This window comes from Maylandia zebra, linkage group LG1 (assembly GCF_041146795.1).
Source record: "Maylandia zebra isolate NMK-2024a linkage group LG1, Mzebra_GT3a, whole genome shotgun sequence".
Lineage (NCBI taxonomy): Eukaryota > Metazoa > Chordata > Actinopteri > Cichliformes > Cichlidae > Maylandia > Maylandia zebra.
The window spans coordinates 3,202,071-3,217,285 of NC_135167.1; the positions used below are offsets into that span (position 1 = coordinate 3,202,071).

Below are 15,215 nucleotides of genomic sequence, written 5' to 3' on the forward strand. Positions count from 1 at the left end.
CACCAAATCTCAGAGGCAAATATTGTACTTTATGTTTCACTGCACTTGTGAAGTTTGGGTTATTTTACAAATTAAAACCTTTTCATGCACTTCCAACCCACAATTATGATTTTGATTAAGATTGTGTGTACCTTTGTGTGTTGAGAACTTTTCTTCAGCTACATTAACTTTGAAAAACAAAATGAACCTGGAACCTTGGATCGGTTTTGAAAAGCCTTAAGCTGAGAACCGCCTCTTTCCCAGCTTTTCTTGTTTTTTTTAAGATGTGTAGTTCTGACAGGCTACAAATTACACAAACAGTCAGGCGCAAAATTACCACTGTGATTTTTTTCCTCTCTTTCTTCCTTTTCCTCAAACCTCTGTATTATACAATCTGCATGCAGATGTTTAATGCCGGAGTTAATCTATCACACAGGTCACCACAGCTGCAGCGGCACAGCCAACCAATAGCAGCAGCAGTAGCACAGGGTTCAGCACTCGCTGCCAAAACCTAGACGTGGTGCACAGAAGGTAGGCCAACAAAATAAAGGGGCTAAAATCACAAATTTATTTATATCGTCTGCAGGTGGTGACGAGGAAACGTCGTGGTCTCTGCTGGGAAGACGACAAAGAAAGTAGTGAAAAAAGGTCACCTCCACGTTCAACCACTTCCTTTAACCGATCGAAACATTAGGGAAACTTTCCTGTAGTTTGTGTTCGTTTTCTGCCAAACTGCCACTAGTTTGAGTCATTTAAAAAAAAATGATTCGGCATGTGTGCACTGTAACTGTCTGTTGTTGGAGAGAGACATCAAATCTGCTTGCATGTGTCACATGCAATCTGACATTGAAGGACAGTTGCGCCTGCTCGGCCATCCAGCAGGACAAATAATTCATTTCTGACTCAAACAGATGAACATGAGCGCACATCTAATTGGAGCTGTGCTGCTGAATGCTATTTACTTCCTTGAGATAATCAGAGAGGATTTGTTCATATTCCTTATCGTGCATCATGAATTTTGTTATGCTGTACTGCTTACGTACATAAATTACACTGACTGTGTGGCAGGCAAGGCAGGACCAAACGCAGGACGCCAAGACAAGTGAATTAACTTAAGGAGGCATCTTTATTGCTGTACTTAGAAACTCAAACTAAATGCAAAAACTCTGGAAACTACAGAGCACAGGGAAACGGGACCGACCGGCAACGAGCAGAGGGACACTGAGGACCAAAATACCCACAGGATATCAAGAGGATGGGCAACAGGTGGGAACACAGCTAGAACTAACTGTAACTAACACACTGTATACAGGACAAGAGACTGTCAAAATAAAACAGGAAGTAAGATAAACACGGAGACCAAGACTAAGGCTCAGCAGAGGGACCGAGGTGAAGCAGACACGGGGACATGACTGACTGGGAGACGGAAAGGGAACGCCAAACATGGAGACAAGAGATAAACAAGATGAAAACTGGGCTGACTGAACACAGGAGAAGACCAAACACCGAGAGAGAAAAAACTCAAAAACCACAAGGATCTGAGGACTAACCGAAACACGCTTAACACATGACGTAAAAATAACCACGAATCTGAGAATCACATCGAACATTCAAAAAATCTGAGTCCAGACACTCAGCCAGCCCGGCTCCCAGACTCAGTACCACAACAGGGACTTTTTTTCATGTCTAATCCGGTGCATTAAACTAGGAATAAATTCCTGAGCGTGTTGTTGTTCGTCAGTGATATTAAAGTACAACTTTCAACACATTCACCACTAAAATGCAAAATACATATTAATGCTGCTGTAATGCCAGAGAATGTTTTTCTGCACAATGAGGTCTTTGATGCAGTAATTTAACAGTCCGGGCTGTGACCGTCTCTCCTGAATGCAACTAAAATATGTGCAGAGAATATGAGATGTGCATTTTACCGCTGCAGCGGCTCGAGGTGGAGATTTTTCTGACCGTCTATCTTTCTGTACATCATATAAATTACTAATCGTGTGTTTGCATGTGAGACCTACATGCAGAGAAAAAAAACAGGAACCAAAGCTGTCAGAAAAATTCTGATTTTCCGATGATTTTCTTCACTTTTATGACAGCCAGACGTCACTGTAGAAGTCGCAGCGCTGCAGACTGTACCTTTACCATTATTCATGCTGAAGAATGAAACCTGATATGAAGCATTTCTGGCTGAGCGCCCCCTATGGACTGCAAGAAATCGAAGAGATACAATGAACTTGATGCAGGAACAAGAGAAGTAAATGGAGAAATAAATCCAAACGCACAAACGGAATCTGATAAAACGAGCTTCTTTTATTATAATATTTCAGATTTTTTGGTATTTTATATATATATTTATTCATATATATTTATATATATGCTTACTTTACAATTGAGACGTACAATTTGAAACAAATGTTGGTTTAACATCAGAGTTTGTAAAAAAAAAAAAAGTGCTTCCTTCTTCCTGACTGACACAAATGTCTTAAAATCTTTCTCAAAAGACCAGCTAAAGGTCAAAGGTCAACTCAGAGGAGCAGAAGGCACTGCTGCATGAGCTATGATTCAACAGCGGGGAAGAGGAAGAAGATAACTACCATGTTGCATAGAAACCCTGTTCACATTTATTTATTTTTTATCTTTCTCACAATGAACAAACACATAAAAACAGGTATGTGCACAGAGCCAGGCGTGTTTTTTTTCTGCTCAGATCAGTACCCATCATGTGTGAGACAACAAAGCTGTGCTTCGACAAATAGTGCATACAGAGAGCTGCTTCAGTGTCTTCAGAGGAACCACGTTTCTGCAGAATCCCATTGAACCAGCTGCCATCAGGCTTCTCCTGCAGATACATGGTTTCCCCCTAGACAGCAGGTACCACAGTTTCAATTCCAGTCTTTTTTCTTCTTTCTTTTTTTTCCTAGTTTGTATTTTACTTTGGCTTAAATCAACAGGGGGGGGGACTTGTATCTCCACACCTTCTTGAGTATTAGGAAGCTAAGAAAAAATGTATTTGGGCCTTTTTTAGGTATTCGTTTAGTCTTAATTAATACACTTCTTAAGAGTGGAGGTACAAGCTTTCAGTATTGTGGTTGACAGTGTGTCAGTGAACAAAAATCTTAAATACTTTACTTTTTAAAAAGAAAAAATTTCAGATTTCTTTTATTATCTCACGGGCTTTGCATCACGTGATCAGATTATTAGAACACACAAACCTGCCAACACCCCGCACGCCTCCTCAAAGAACAAACAGGAGAAAATGAGCACAAATCCATGCAGTTATATCATGGAAATAAACATACATACAGGTTGAGTTTCATAGCTCTAAGACAAGTTCATCAGCTGATAGAGACGGTAACTTTGTATAAAACAAACCAAAATAATTCAGGAACTACGTGCACAACAGGCTGGTCCGGGCTCGTCACCGCCGTGCCCTACCTTAGCTGCACTGATATGTGGGGTCGAGTCTCTGTCTGTACGGGGGTAAGGCACAAAAACAGCCAGTCCTCTGTTGTGTGGATCTGCAGGGGGGGACGAGCTTATCGGCTTTTGCACAAAAAGTTTTAAAAGGCACATGAACACTGCAAAAAAAAAATAAACCAACAACAAAACAAAAACAAAATATACCGACTGAACGAGTCACTCTTTCTCCTGAAGGTGAGCGCAAGTCTTTCTCCGAAGAGCTCAGTCAGTGAGATGATGGTGAGATTAATTCACCTGTTTCCAGTAAAAGTTTATCAGTCCTGTTTTTTGAAGCATCTTCCGGAAATTCCTGAAACAAGAAAAACCAAAGTGGCTTCAAGTTTGTTTTCTGCGTACAGCCTGTCTGCACTTTGGTTTTCGTTTTCACACAGAAACTTTGGAGCTATTTTTTCTAGTCTGAGGAGAAAGTGTGATCGCGAGGACTCCGTTCAGTCGGGTGTTTTAGCAGTGAACAGCTCAGCTGCCTCAGTCTCCTCACCGCTTTCAGTCCGTCCGGACGAACGGAACCAGCTGTGTGTATAAATCCAGCAGTGTACCAGTCCATGTCCAGTCTGCTCCCGGTCCGGCTCGGGAGGCTTTCAGCTTCCCATGGGTTTGAAGGAACCGTCCGGCAGCTGTCTGAAGATGCCCCGTAACGTGTCCAGCTCGCGGGTCAGGTGCTCCACCCTGCGCCTCAGTCTCTCGTTGTCGGCGGTCAGCTCCACCACCTTGTGCTGCGTCTCCATGTTGCGCATCTTGGCCTTGTCCCTGCTCTTGCGCACGGCCACGTTGTTGCGCTCGCGCCTCAGCCGGTATTCCGGGCTGTTCTTGTCAACGTGCTTCTTGGATTTGCCGCCTCCCCTCTGCTGCTCTAGGAGCTTCATGCCGCCCTGCTGCGAGTGCGGGTGCGAGTGTTGGTGCTGGTGCGGGCTGGGCACTGGGGTCGGCGGAGGTGTAGGGTGCCCTGGCTGGAGGTGCATGGTGGTCTGTGCGCAGTGCGCAATCTGGTACTGGAGGTGCGGCATCTGCTGCTGCTGGGAGTACTGCTGGGGGTGCGGGTGCGGGTGGTGGTAGGTGGGGGGCATGCCCGGGTTCATGTCCTCGTCGTCCCGGGGCTCCTGCTTGATAGCCACCGGTCGGAGGCGTGGAGGGTTGTGCTCGTAAAGCGGCTCCATCTTAGACTCCATGTAGTTGGACATGTAGAGCTGCTGGGGCCCCGGGCCGCAAGTCACCGGGTCGTACTCCCCGTTCATCATTTTGAGCTTGTCCTGTCGGGAGCTGTGGTGGAACAGGTCAGCCAGGAAGTCGTCGTTGAACGCTGATGGGTCGATGTAGGCGCTCAGGTCGATGGAGGTCTCGTTGTCTCCGATCTCACCGCCAAGATCTGCCGGGTCTCTGTAGCCGGAGGAGGGCTGCTGGTTCAGGTTGTTCATCAGGGGCCGAGGTGCGACCTCGTATAGGTTAGAGAGCTCCATTGAGAATCTAAACCCGGGCAAGCATGGCGATGAGCTCCGGGAATCCAGGTTGCACAAAGTCGGGTAATACGGTGAGAGGGGGTTACACAGCTGCAAGCATGCGCTGACCCAAAGCTCGGAGAGACTGTGACCGTTGCAGTGGCTCCGTTTGTACGCGGAAAGAAGCGGAATGAAGCAGCTTCAGGATTTACTCTGCTGGGCTGATTCCCCCTGCTCAGTAAACTCCGAGCTGTCAAACTGCTGTTATATACAGAGAGGGAGTGGGCGGGCACACGTGCCCGCGCGCGCGCACACACAGCCCTCAGTCTTGCCAGCTATCTGCACGGGAACGCTTCAGAGTCAAACTCGACTCAAACTTTTATCACACACCGCGTCCTGCGCTCCTCTCTGCGCGCTCTGCTCACACATCAGCGCCAAAGCTCAGGCTGCAGAAGACGCACTGAAACCACCCGGAGCTGTTAGAGTCGGTCTGCCAAAGTCACATCATATATATATATATATATGTTTACAAAAACAAATATTTACAAAAGTCAATGACTGCTCTGGATTTCAGAAGCTCTTCTACACCGAGCGCGCTGGCGTTCAGCGCTTAACGCGAGCAGCACGAAAACCTGTTTTAAAAGAACTGCATTCTGTTGGGCACTTTTCTTTAATCCCCGGACAGTCTACACTGGCAGACTTTATCTCTGTGAAAGGAGGGAGCGGCACCTATCAGAGCAGGACGCACAGACTTTATGTGCAAGTTATAAAAGTCGAGAACATCTTCTGGACTTAGAACACGTCTGATGTTAAATAGAATGCGCACTGATGGAAAAACCTGTCATTACTTAGTTATAATATGAATATATACCGTCAAGTCCCTGCAAGAAAGAACCTTTTTCCTTATTGTAATGTATTTTTATTTCCAAATTCTAAGTTAGGAAGATCCAACACTGAGGCAAATTTATTATGACTTGCTTACAATGTTAGATGTGACTTGGGGAATCTTCTTGGATGAGGACGGGTGAGCAGCGCGGAGCGCGGAGCAGTGGGGGCAGGGACGGCGGACTGAAGAGCTGGACTGCAGCGCCCTCTATGAGCAGCAAACGGAGAGATCTTCGTGTTGGGAGCGATTTCAAGCTGCTTGTTTATTTTGTATTTTTATTCCATATATATTTTTACAGGTTTTTGCTTGACCTCCATTTGAAAACAATAATCTGCTTCTTTCTGACAGACCCAGCGCCACTTTCTGTCCTTTTTCTGCCCCATTTGAGGAATTTTTAATGAACCTTGAGGAAGCATTAGTGGTCCTCGGGGCCTGACTTTTAAAACTAGTGTTGACGGACTCAGCTGGGAAAATGTGAACAGCATTTTCTGTTGCACTGGGAAGCTCTTCAGGCCAGTGGCTTTCAGAAGGAAGTACCAGGGATCATTGAAGTGATCTGGAGGAACACGTGTTTTTAAGGAAACAACATAATAATTAAAAAAGTTTAAAACTGGAAAAAATAAGTGTAATGTTCCTAAACTTCAAAGTCAGCATGTTAAACACAAACTAGAATACACAAAATCGCTCAGACAAATATTTGAAGAGCTTTTGTTTGCTTCACTGCAGTTCAGCTGTCAGCACGATGCGAGGGTACCTCAGATCAGGCCGGCACGTGGACCTTTGACCTCTTCGATCACACTTCGATCACATTCCTAATACTGCATTCAGCCTTCATTTGTTGTCAGTGACTTTACTTTCATTTTAACAGCACTGGTGAATCTCTGTTGAGCCGAGAGCCCTGACCTCGATGACATCACATCATTGTCCCCAGTGTTATCTCGGACTTAAAGTGTTGAGTCAGTGTTGCAGCATTAGTGGTCCTGTACACATTTTCTGCAGCAACAGTGTGGTTGGACAGTAAAAAACAAAACAACAACAACAACATTGTTTCCAGAAGCAATGTGATTTGAATTTAAGTTGACATTAACCAATCAGACCTGAAAAAGCAGTTTACCAAAAAAAGCAAACACTGCACTGGAGTCATGAGTGACAGCTTCGAATTCCACATGGACAGCTGGCCAACATTCACAGCACATTTGCAGACATCAGCATAGTTTGGATGCAGCGCCTAGTAGAGCAATGTAATGTTTGGTCACGTGACCAGGCATCACTATTACCAAACCTCATGTTTTGTGTCTCTTTGTGGCTGCTTTCAGTCCAGCTCAATTTCATTTATGCAGTTAAGTCCAAAAGATGTTGGACTGTGACTGTTTACAGGGGCTGTTGTTTACCTCTGTACACCACAACAGTGAATTAAAAAAAATCAAGATTTGAATGAAGCGCAGACTTTCAGCTTTAATTTGGGGGGATTTAACAAAAGCACTGAACTAACTGTACTGGAATTACAGCCATTTTATGCACAGTACTAACTTTCACAGGACAATTGACTGACAAGCTGCTTCATGGTCATATGAGGCCTGTTGTCATCTTATGTCGTGTGAAATAGTCAGATATGAAATCTGTTGTTAAGTCCAAGAGTTGAAATTGCATTTGATAGCTGGACGTCTCAATGTGGCATCTCAGTTCAAGTGAGGGAGGCCATCGTTCGGCTGAAAAGCCCAAATAAACAGCAAAGACTTTGGTATTGGCCAAATCAAAAATCTGGTGCATTGTTTAAAAAAAGAATGCACTGACCAGCTCAGCAACACCAACAGACCTGAAAGAGCATAGAAAACACCTACAGCGCATGATGGCAGAATTATTTCCATTATTAAGAAAATACCTTCTTAATTGCCCCTTGGGGATGAATATAGTTTTTCTGAACATAATGAAATGATGCATTTGTGAATGGAAATATAGAGAGTTTACAACAGGTCAGACTGTCAGTAAACATCTAAAAGAGCCTGAAAAAGATCTTGGGACAGATGATGGTTGTTTAAGAATGATGGCCTGGGTGTTTATTCATGACGTTGCTGCCAGTACAAGCAGCCGGATGAACTGTGGCGTTGTTTCTAGACTTTAGGTAGCCACTGGGTGCAAAGGATTTATGTCCAGTTATTCAAATCAATCCTTATATTTACACTTAGGAGCCTCTGAAAATGGGAGGTTATGTATTAAAATGGCTGTAATGTCTAGACAGTCGATGCAAAAGTTTTGTTAAACCCTTTGAATGAAAGCTGAAAGTTGCACTGCAGTCTCATCTTGATTGATTTAAACTCCATCATAGTGGAGCAGAAAGGTAAAATAATAGGGGGGGAAATCTGTGCACAAACCTATAACTACACAGTCATGTTATCATGTGAAATCCCTGGGCAGCCTGAGCCTATAGCAGGATAAGGGATGGTCAGGGTCAGCTGATCTGACTATAAACTTTAAAAAAGGAAAGTGTGAAGTCTCATCTTAAAAGTCTGTCTCCTGAATCCAAACTTGAGCACATGTTCCACAGAAGAGGCCTGAAGCTGTAGGCTCTGCCTCCCATTCCACTTTTGGAAACTCTAGAAACCACATGTAAGCTCGCAGCCTGAGATTAAAGTGCTGTCAGGATACATTTTTGTCTGTTTGTAACTTCTTTTCATCACTTTTATCACCCACATTTTAAATATTTTGTTTCTTTTGTGTCTTTTTTTTTAACTTTTGAAGTTGATCTTTCGTTTTTGTTTGTTTGGATCCAGGTCAGATCCAGGTGACCTCTGACAGCTCAGGGTCTTTGTCTATACATCCCTTCATTTATATTCTCTGGTCATGATTATTATTAATAAAACAGTAATTACATTGTTTTTTGTGTGTTCCTGGTAGGACCGCGGTTTCATTAAGTGCTTGTCTCACCTGTGAATGTTCACCAGGTGTTTGAAGTGGTTTCTTCGTACACGCGGATGTCAGTAGTTATTATAGTGACTGAAGGAAGCGGGAGCGTCGATACTGAAGGTACTGCCGTTTTGAGAGAGAGTCTCATCATTCAGAGATGAAGTCATACGTGTTTCAACTCATCTGACCAGCCTCGGTTACATAAACAACGCTGAGAGAAGATAGCAGCGTCTCATTGGTCCAAACACGAATCAATCACAAAGAGCATTGCATCACTCCGCCGCACACTCATCGGTGATTGGCCAAGCACCCCAACTCGCTGCCACCTACTCGCCTGTGATTAGTTGATCCTGGACATTGCCGTACATGGTAAAAGAGATTTCGCAATCGGTCGCTCTCCATGTTACAAACAAAAACAGTCCGAGCTCATACGGACGGGATTAAACTTCGGTTTTCTAGGGGAACTTTTTCATCTTTTGACGGACGGTTGAGCCCGCCGCCTCCCAGTGAAGGTAAAATCGTAGTTTTATTTCTCTGTAGGTCCGAAACAGCGAAGCTGGCAGTGAGCTGATGGCTGTTAGCGACAGGAGCTAACTCGCTAGCTGGCTATGCGCCCGGCTAAACAGGCAGTGTTCGCGTACGTTAAAAGAAAGCTGTTGTGTTTCGGGCCAAATCGGCTTAAATCGACGCCTGTCTCAGAGCGGGAAAGCTCGACAGTCAGTAGCGAGGCGGCGAGTCGCCTGTTGGTCGCTTCGAGTGAACAGAAAGTTGTCAAAGTGTTCGAAAATTAAAGTTTAGGTACTTTAAAGCGACGTGTTTCGGATAAGTCCGCCTGTTTCGGTCTGTTTCGTGTGATTTCATATTTGTCACACGTCGGTAAAGTCACCAGAAAGCGGTGGTTTTGTGTATAGCCCCGCATGACTCTGGAGTTCCCCTGTCTTCACACAAAGAGAGCCGCTCGTGATGATGCAACAACAGGCAACCTCTCCGCTGTTTCACCCGGAGCGCTTTCCGCTGCGCACAGCTGACTGGCTGCATAGCAACGCACCAGCCAATCAGAGCGGCGCTATTAATTGGCCGTGCGGAATAACAATCCGAACAATTATCGTATCGCAGTGATGGAGGAGGAGGATGGTGATGATGAAGCCTCCTAACTGGACCAAACTCTGCATAATCCGAGTATAACGTTTCAGCGAAAGGGAAAGTGAGGAAATGATGTTCAGAGCTGGAACTTTGGCTGATTGACCTCCACCTTCCAGAAATGATAGAAACACATTAAAATGGCTTGTCAGTCCTTTTGTTGCAAAAATTAAAAAAAATTCCTGAACATTTCTGGCGCAGAGCTGCAGAGTGAAATCAAAAAGCTGTCAAGTCTGACAAATGTTCAGTGTTTGCGCTGTGCAGCTCATATTTAGCAGGACCAGAGCCTGCATCCACCCAAAGCCAAAGCAGAATCCATAGTACCGCCTTTGTGCCATTTGCATAGGCGCCTGGATAGTGAATTGATATGGGATATTCAACCAGCACAGACATGCTTGCAGGTGGGTGATGTGTTAGGCTCAGGTAGAAGGTTGATTTGGTTAAAAAGTGGGCTTGAACAGTGAGAGATCGACAGGGAGGTTCACTGCATAGAGGAAGAAGAGTGGAGAAATAAATAACAGATCAAAATGATGCGCACAAGTCTCGAGATGCAGCTGTATGATATCAAAGACCACCAGGACGCTTTTCACTTCCTGTCAACGCGCAGGAAGCCAGCAAAGACCGGAACCTCTGAGATTAGGTACCCTAACCCTAACGAATCAGATGGTGTTGTTCTTTCATGTAGTTGATAAAAATTGACCTGTACTTATTAAAATACCAAATAAAGTCAGTGAAAGGGACGTACTGTGGTTCAGGTGAGGCCTCCACTCCAAACGCGTGGACAGAAACATCTGCACACAGCTGTCTCTGATTTCTTTGTCTTCTTACATGTGTGGTGTTGTCCGTGGCTAGTCTACAGCTTAGTGTTTGCTTTGATTCTGTGTGATCTGCTCAATTAATCTGGTCTGTCTTGCCCTCCAGGCTCTGTCCATCTGCAGGACCTTTTTCTTTCCTTCCAGTCTTCTATTCAGCTCTACACCTGAGGAGACTCTGGTCAAAGATCAGCACCCATTGGCAGCACATCCAAATGAGCCGGCCGTCGCAGCCGAAACTAACTGCAACTGACCACAACGGCGTGAGCGTCATCCAGAGCCAGGCCCACGCCGCTTCTTCGTCCCTGCCGGCAGCCGTAGCCGGACTGCAGCAGGTCCCGCAACTCGTCCCAGCAAACCCTTCAACCGGAGGTGGCAAAGTCCTCGCACCCAGCAAGATGAAGAAACCCCCTGCAGACAAGGAGAGCGAGGAGTACCGCCAGCGGCGCGAACGCAACAACCTGGCAGTGAAGAAGAGCCGCATGCGCAGCAAGCAGAAGGCGATGGACACGCAGCAGCGTGTCAACGAGCTGAAGGAGGAGAACGAGCGGCTCGAGGCAAAGATCAAACTGCTGAGCAAAGAGCTGAGCGTGCTCAAAGACCTCTTCCTGGAGCACGCTCACAACCTGGCCGACAACGTCCAGCCGCCCGCAGGCGCAGAGGGTTCCAGTCCCGCCCCCAACAGTACCTCCACCAACGGGCAGTGAGGAGGGTAACCACCAGGATGTTGAATATCTGCAGCTTTTATGGAAGCTTCTCCCTTTGGGAATGAGGCCCCACTTCTTCTTCATGGCTTTTTATTTTTTTTTTTGTGATTATCAGTTATTATTTAACCTTTTAATAATTCACCACCATCATCATCCAGTTCGCCAAAATAACCGCCAGTGTTCCCACTGTCTACCCAGAACAGCTCAGAGTTTTAACACATCTGGAATCGTTTTAGAAGAAAAAGCTTAAACATGTTTTCTGGAAATATCTTTTAAAATTTTTAAAAAATCCACTGAAGTGTGACTTTTAAAATTGAAAGCTGTGATGTTTGGCTGAAAGCCTCCAGCTGTGTCATCGCTCCTCTGATTGACTCATTGATTTGGGGGAACATGATGCGATTTGAACTCGTATAAACTGAGTCGTCGTCTGTTAGGATTCTCTGGAACAACAACAAAAAAAATCACCACACATTTCCTGCATTTCCTCTTCCTGGTGGCGGAAAACCCCCGGTTCAGTCTGATGAAGACGTCCGTGGCCATCGCTGAGCGCTCCGCAGCCGCAGGATGGACTTGTAAATGCTAAAATTCCCTTTTTCAGGATGTGTATTTTCTTCTGTTCTTCTACAAAGAGTTTGTAAAACAAAAAAAGTGTTTTTATTGTTAAGTACATTCACTACATGTTGATGTTTTAAGCACAGTTCTGTTTGTATGTGTGTGGGGTTTTTTGTTTTTTCATGACTCGTGTTGTTTAAGATCAGAAATAGAAAAAAGTTTATATCTGACTCTACTGAGTGAAAACAGAGGGAGGGTTAGGGTTACACACACACACACACACACACACACACACACACCCACACACCCTTTACTGGGTGGTTTTATTAACATGTTTGTGTTGCACACTTTTAATTTTGAGGTCTGAGTCTTTCCTGCGGAGGCGGTGCATGTTAAACGTTGGTCTCCTGCCATATTAGTGGCTGCCCAAGCCTTAAACGGCTGAAGCCTGCAGCGCTCGGCCCCGACAAAACAGAACAAAGTGCTAATTTCACTGGAAATGCAATCATTGGCTTTGTGCACATTTTTAATACACGTCACAGCTGATTGGTGTTAAATGAGAAAATAAACCTCTAAACTCATTTCACGCCACTTCAGAAAATCACAAGTTTGGACTGTGAACAGATGGACTTAAACCTGTTAATAGGACATGTTTAGGTAAAAATAAAACCACTTGTTTATTTGGCAGTATTGACAATCACGGGGCCTCCAGCAGTGTCAGAGTGTAAAAATCGTATGTGTTTATTTTTGGAAATTATCAGCGTGTTTTCTTTTAGTTTCACGCTGAAGATTTGAGGCTTCAATCGGGGCGTTGACAGGAAGGCGGGGCATCGATCCTGCTGCTGATATGACAGCAAGACCATGTTGTTGTGTTGAAACTATGTAAAGGTGGAGGTGTGCGCAAGACGAACCCCCTCCCGCCACCTGTCGGAGTGGCCTGTCCAGACAGGTGTGTTTGTGTGTTTGCCGCTGGGCGGACCCAGACACCTCAGACTCTTCAGGCGAGCCGCAGATTTAATTAAACCCACTTTTAACCCGGACCAGCTGATTAGCCGCCAGCTAATGAGGTGTGAGCAGATCGGGACAGGCCCGTGCCCCGCAGGCACGCCGCAGAGAGGGGCGGGGCCACCGCGCAATGCTGTCAGACTTTATAATTATATGAGCTTTGTGTGGGCGTGGAGTGTTTTTCCACAGGGTTTGTCTGTCAGGAGCTTCGCCTCTGCAGGAATGTTGTTGCTTCTGAGCTGCTCAAGCCAACATTCCCACAAGGTTCTCCTAATGTGTCCTGTAGACTTTGATTTTTACATTTTTCTGCACAGATTCGTCCAGAAAGTTCAGCGAGTTTTAAACAAAAACCTTCAGAATGTGTTTTTTATCCAGGTGGTGTGAAGTTTAGTTTCTGCAAATTGTCGATATCTTGCAGTTTTTCCATCATGCACGTGTATTTTCCCGCGTTTTATCAGACTTGAGCAGTGGAAATGAAATCAAATCATGTTTGAAATGAATCACTTCAGCTAGTTGCGGTTGGAGCTGAAAGTTCCAGTTCTCTTTATTGGTGTAACATATTTTGATTGGCGCTGTGGGGACGGGAGTCTCGTTGAGCACAGCCTTTACCTTTGTCTCTTTTTTTTGTTTGTATTTTCCATCTTTCTACACTTTTATTCCAACAGAAGCATGTTTGTTAGGGAAGTGTTTGCATGAATGGTGGGGGTGAAAGTTTAGTGCACTCATAAAATCAGATCTTCTGGTCTTAACTGAGCAGATCAGGAAGCAGACGTGATGGTTGTGCTGTTTTGCTTTGCTCTGAATGTTGCTGGGCAGCATTTCTCTGTCACTCAGCTTTTTTATATCAGAACCGGCTCACCTGCATTATAAATTAAAATTGAGTATAAAAGATGAAACTGTGTCCTAATTTTTTGTTTGTTTGTTTTGGTCCAGAGCTGTTGTCTCTGGTTTCATTCATTCATGTCCTTCTACATCAGTCTCAGTAAACCTTAGTTTTTTATTCTAATGGAACCTGTAATTCAGGCAGTGGGAACGTACCATTACAGAAGCTGCAGCTCAGTCACGAAGCCACTGACTCTGTTCCATTAATGCTGTAAATAAAACACTCATTAGGAAGTCATGAAGAAGAATTAATGATTATTGTTGACGTTAGAATCTCTCACTCTGTGTCTCCAGCTGAGGACTGATGGCGACGTTTGACATGAAAATAAGTCCAGTTATCGCTCACGTAGACTTTAGGGATGTCCTGCCTCCCTAAACGACCACTGATTCATAAATGGAGACACTGCGTGAGCGCATGAGTGTGCTTTAACCTCCTAAGACCCGAACTGTTTCATGGAATGCATTTTTAATTTTTCTTTGCTATTTGTGTTGATTGGGACCTAAAGAATGTAAAAACAAAGAATTACCAGATTTTTTTTTCACCTCATTTTTGGTTTTTGAGAAAAACGAGATCCACATATGAGGACATTTGTTTCAAATTTTGACAGAACAGTGGCAGCATAACGTCCTCGTAAGTGGATGTCAGGGCCTTGTAGAGAAAAATTAAGTATTTTGGTCTAGACGTCCCAAAACTTGATGTCCACATATGTGGACGCCAGGTCCTAGGAGGTTAAAGGTGTCACTCCAAATGTTCCAGTGTGAAGATTTTACTGCTTATCCAGCCTGGAGCCAAAGAGAGCAGCTGTTATCAGGTGAGACGTCAATGCAGCCTGGATGCACGTGCAGTCCATCACAGGGATAACATCTGGCTGCATCTGCAGCAGCCAATTCACCCATTAACCTAACGACCATGTCTTTGGTGACCAGTAACAGATCAGTATGAGTGAAAATAGCCAGACTGCAGTTAAACTACCTGAATTCTTCTCAGTGAGAGATTTCACTGAGTGGCAGGTTAATACGTTTATGATGTTTCTTTGATTCTTTTGAGATTTTGCTCCCAAATCCTTCCACAAAGCCACTAACCACTGCAGAGACGACATGATGGGATGTCATCAGTACAGAGCCAAAGGTCAAACTGTGAAAAGGCCTGCGAGAAAAATTCCTGCTTCCTCATTGGCTGCTGAAGTCACCTGTTTTATCACGCCTGATCACTGGTTACTCGTGGTTACCGCTCTCTGCAGCCTCCCTGCAGACTGAGCGGAGCTGAAACTCTGAGCAAACAGAGGGCAGCCTGGTGGTGGAAGCCAAGTCAAACTGCAGCAGGAGCTCCACAGCTCAGCAGCTTTAGTTACTTCTAAAAGTTCAATCTGACATAAAAAAAATGCAGCATGCTGTTAAAGGTCACAACAGCAGCTACTGCATTAATAAT

General features: G+C 44.8%; 2 protein-coding genes across 2 annotated transcripts; one reads left to right on the top strand and one right to left on the bottom strand.

Moving 5' to 3' along the window:
• Positions 1-2,275: 2,275 nt before the first annotated feature.
• Positions 2,276-5,152, bottom strand: cebpa (CCAAT enhancer binding protein alpha). The gene has a single exon (XM_004539864.4). The coding sequence runs from the start codon at positions 4,917-4,919 to the stop codon at positions 4,044-4,046; it is 876 nt and encodes a 291-aa protein (XP_004539921.1). The 5' UTR covers positions 4,920-5,152; the 3' UTR covers positions 2,276-4,043.
• A 3,889-nt stretch (positions 5,153-9,041) lies between these two features.
• Positions 9,042-13,800, top strand: cebpg (CCAAT enhancer binding protein gamma). The gene is made up of 2 exons (XM_004539863.4): positions 9,042-9,200; positions 10,750-13,800. Exon 2 carries the CDS (start codon positions 10,856-10,858, stop codon positions 11,345-11,347), a length of 492 nt encoding a protein of 163 aa, XP_004539920.1. The 5' UTR covers positions 9,042-9,200; positions 10,750-10,855; the 3' UTR covers positions 11,348-13,800.
• Positions 13,801-15,215: the final 1,415 nt, after the last annotated feature.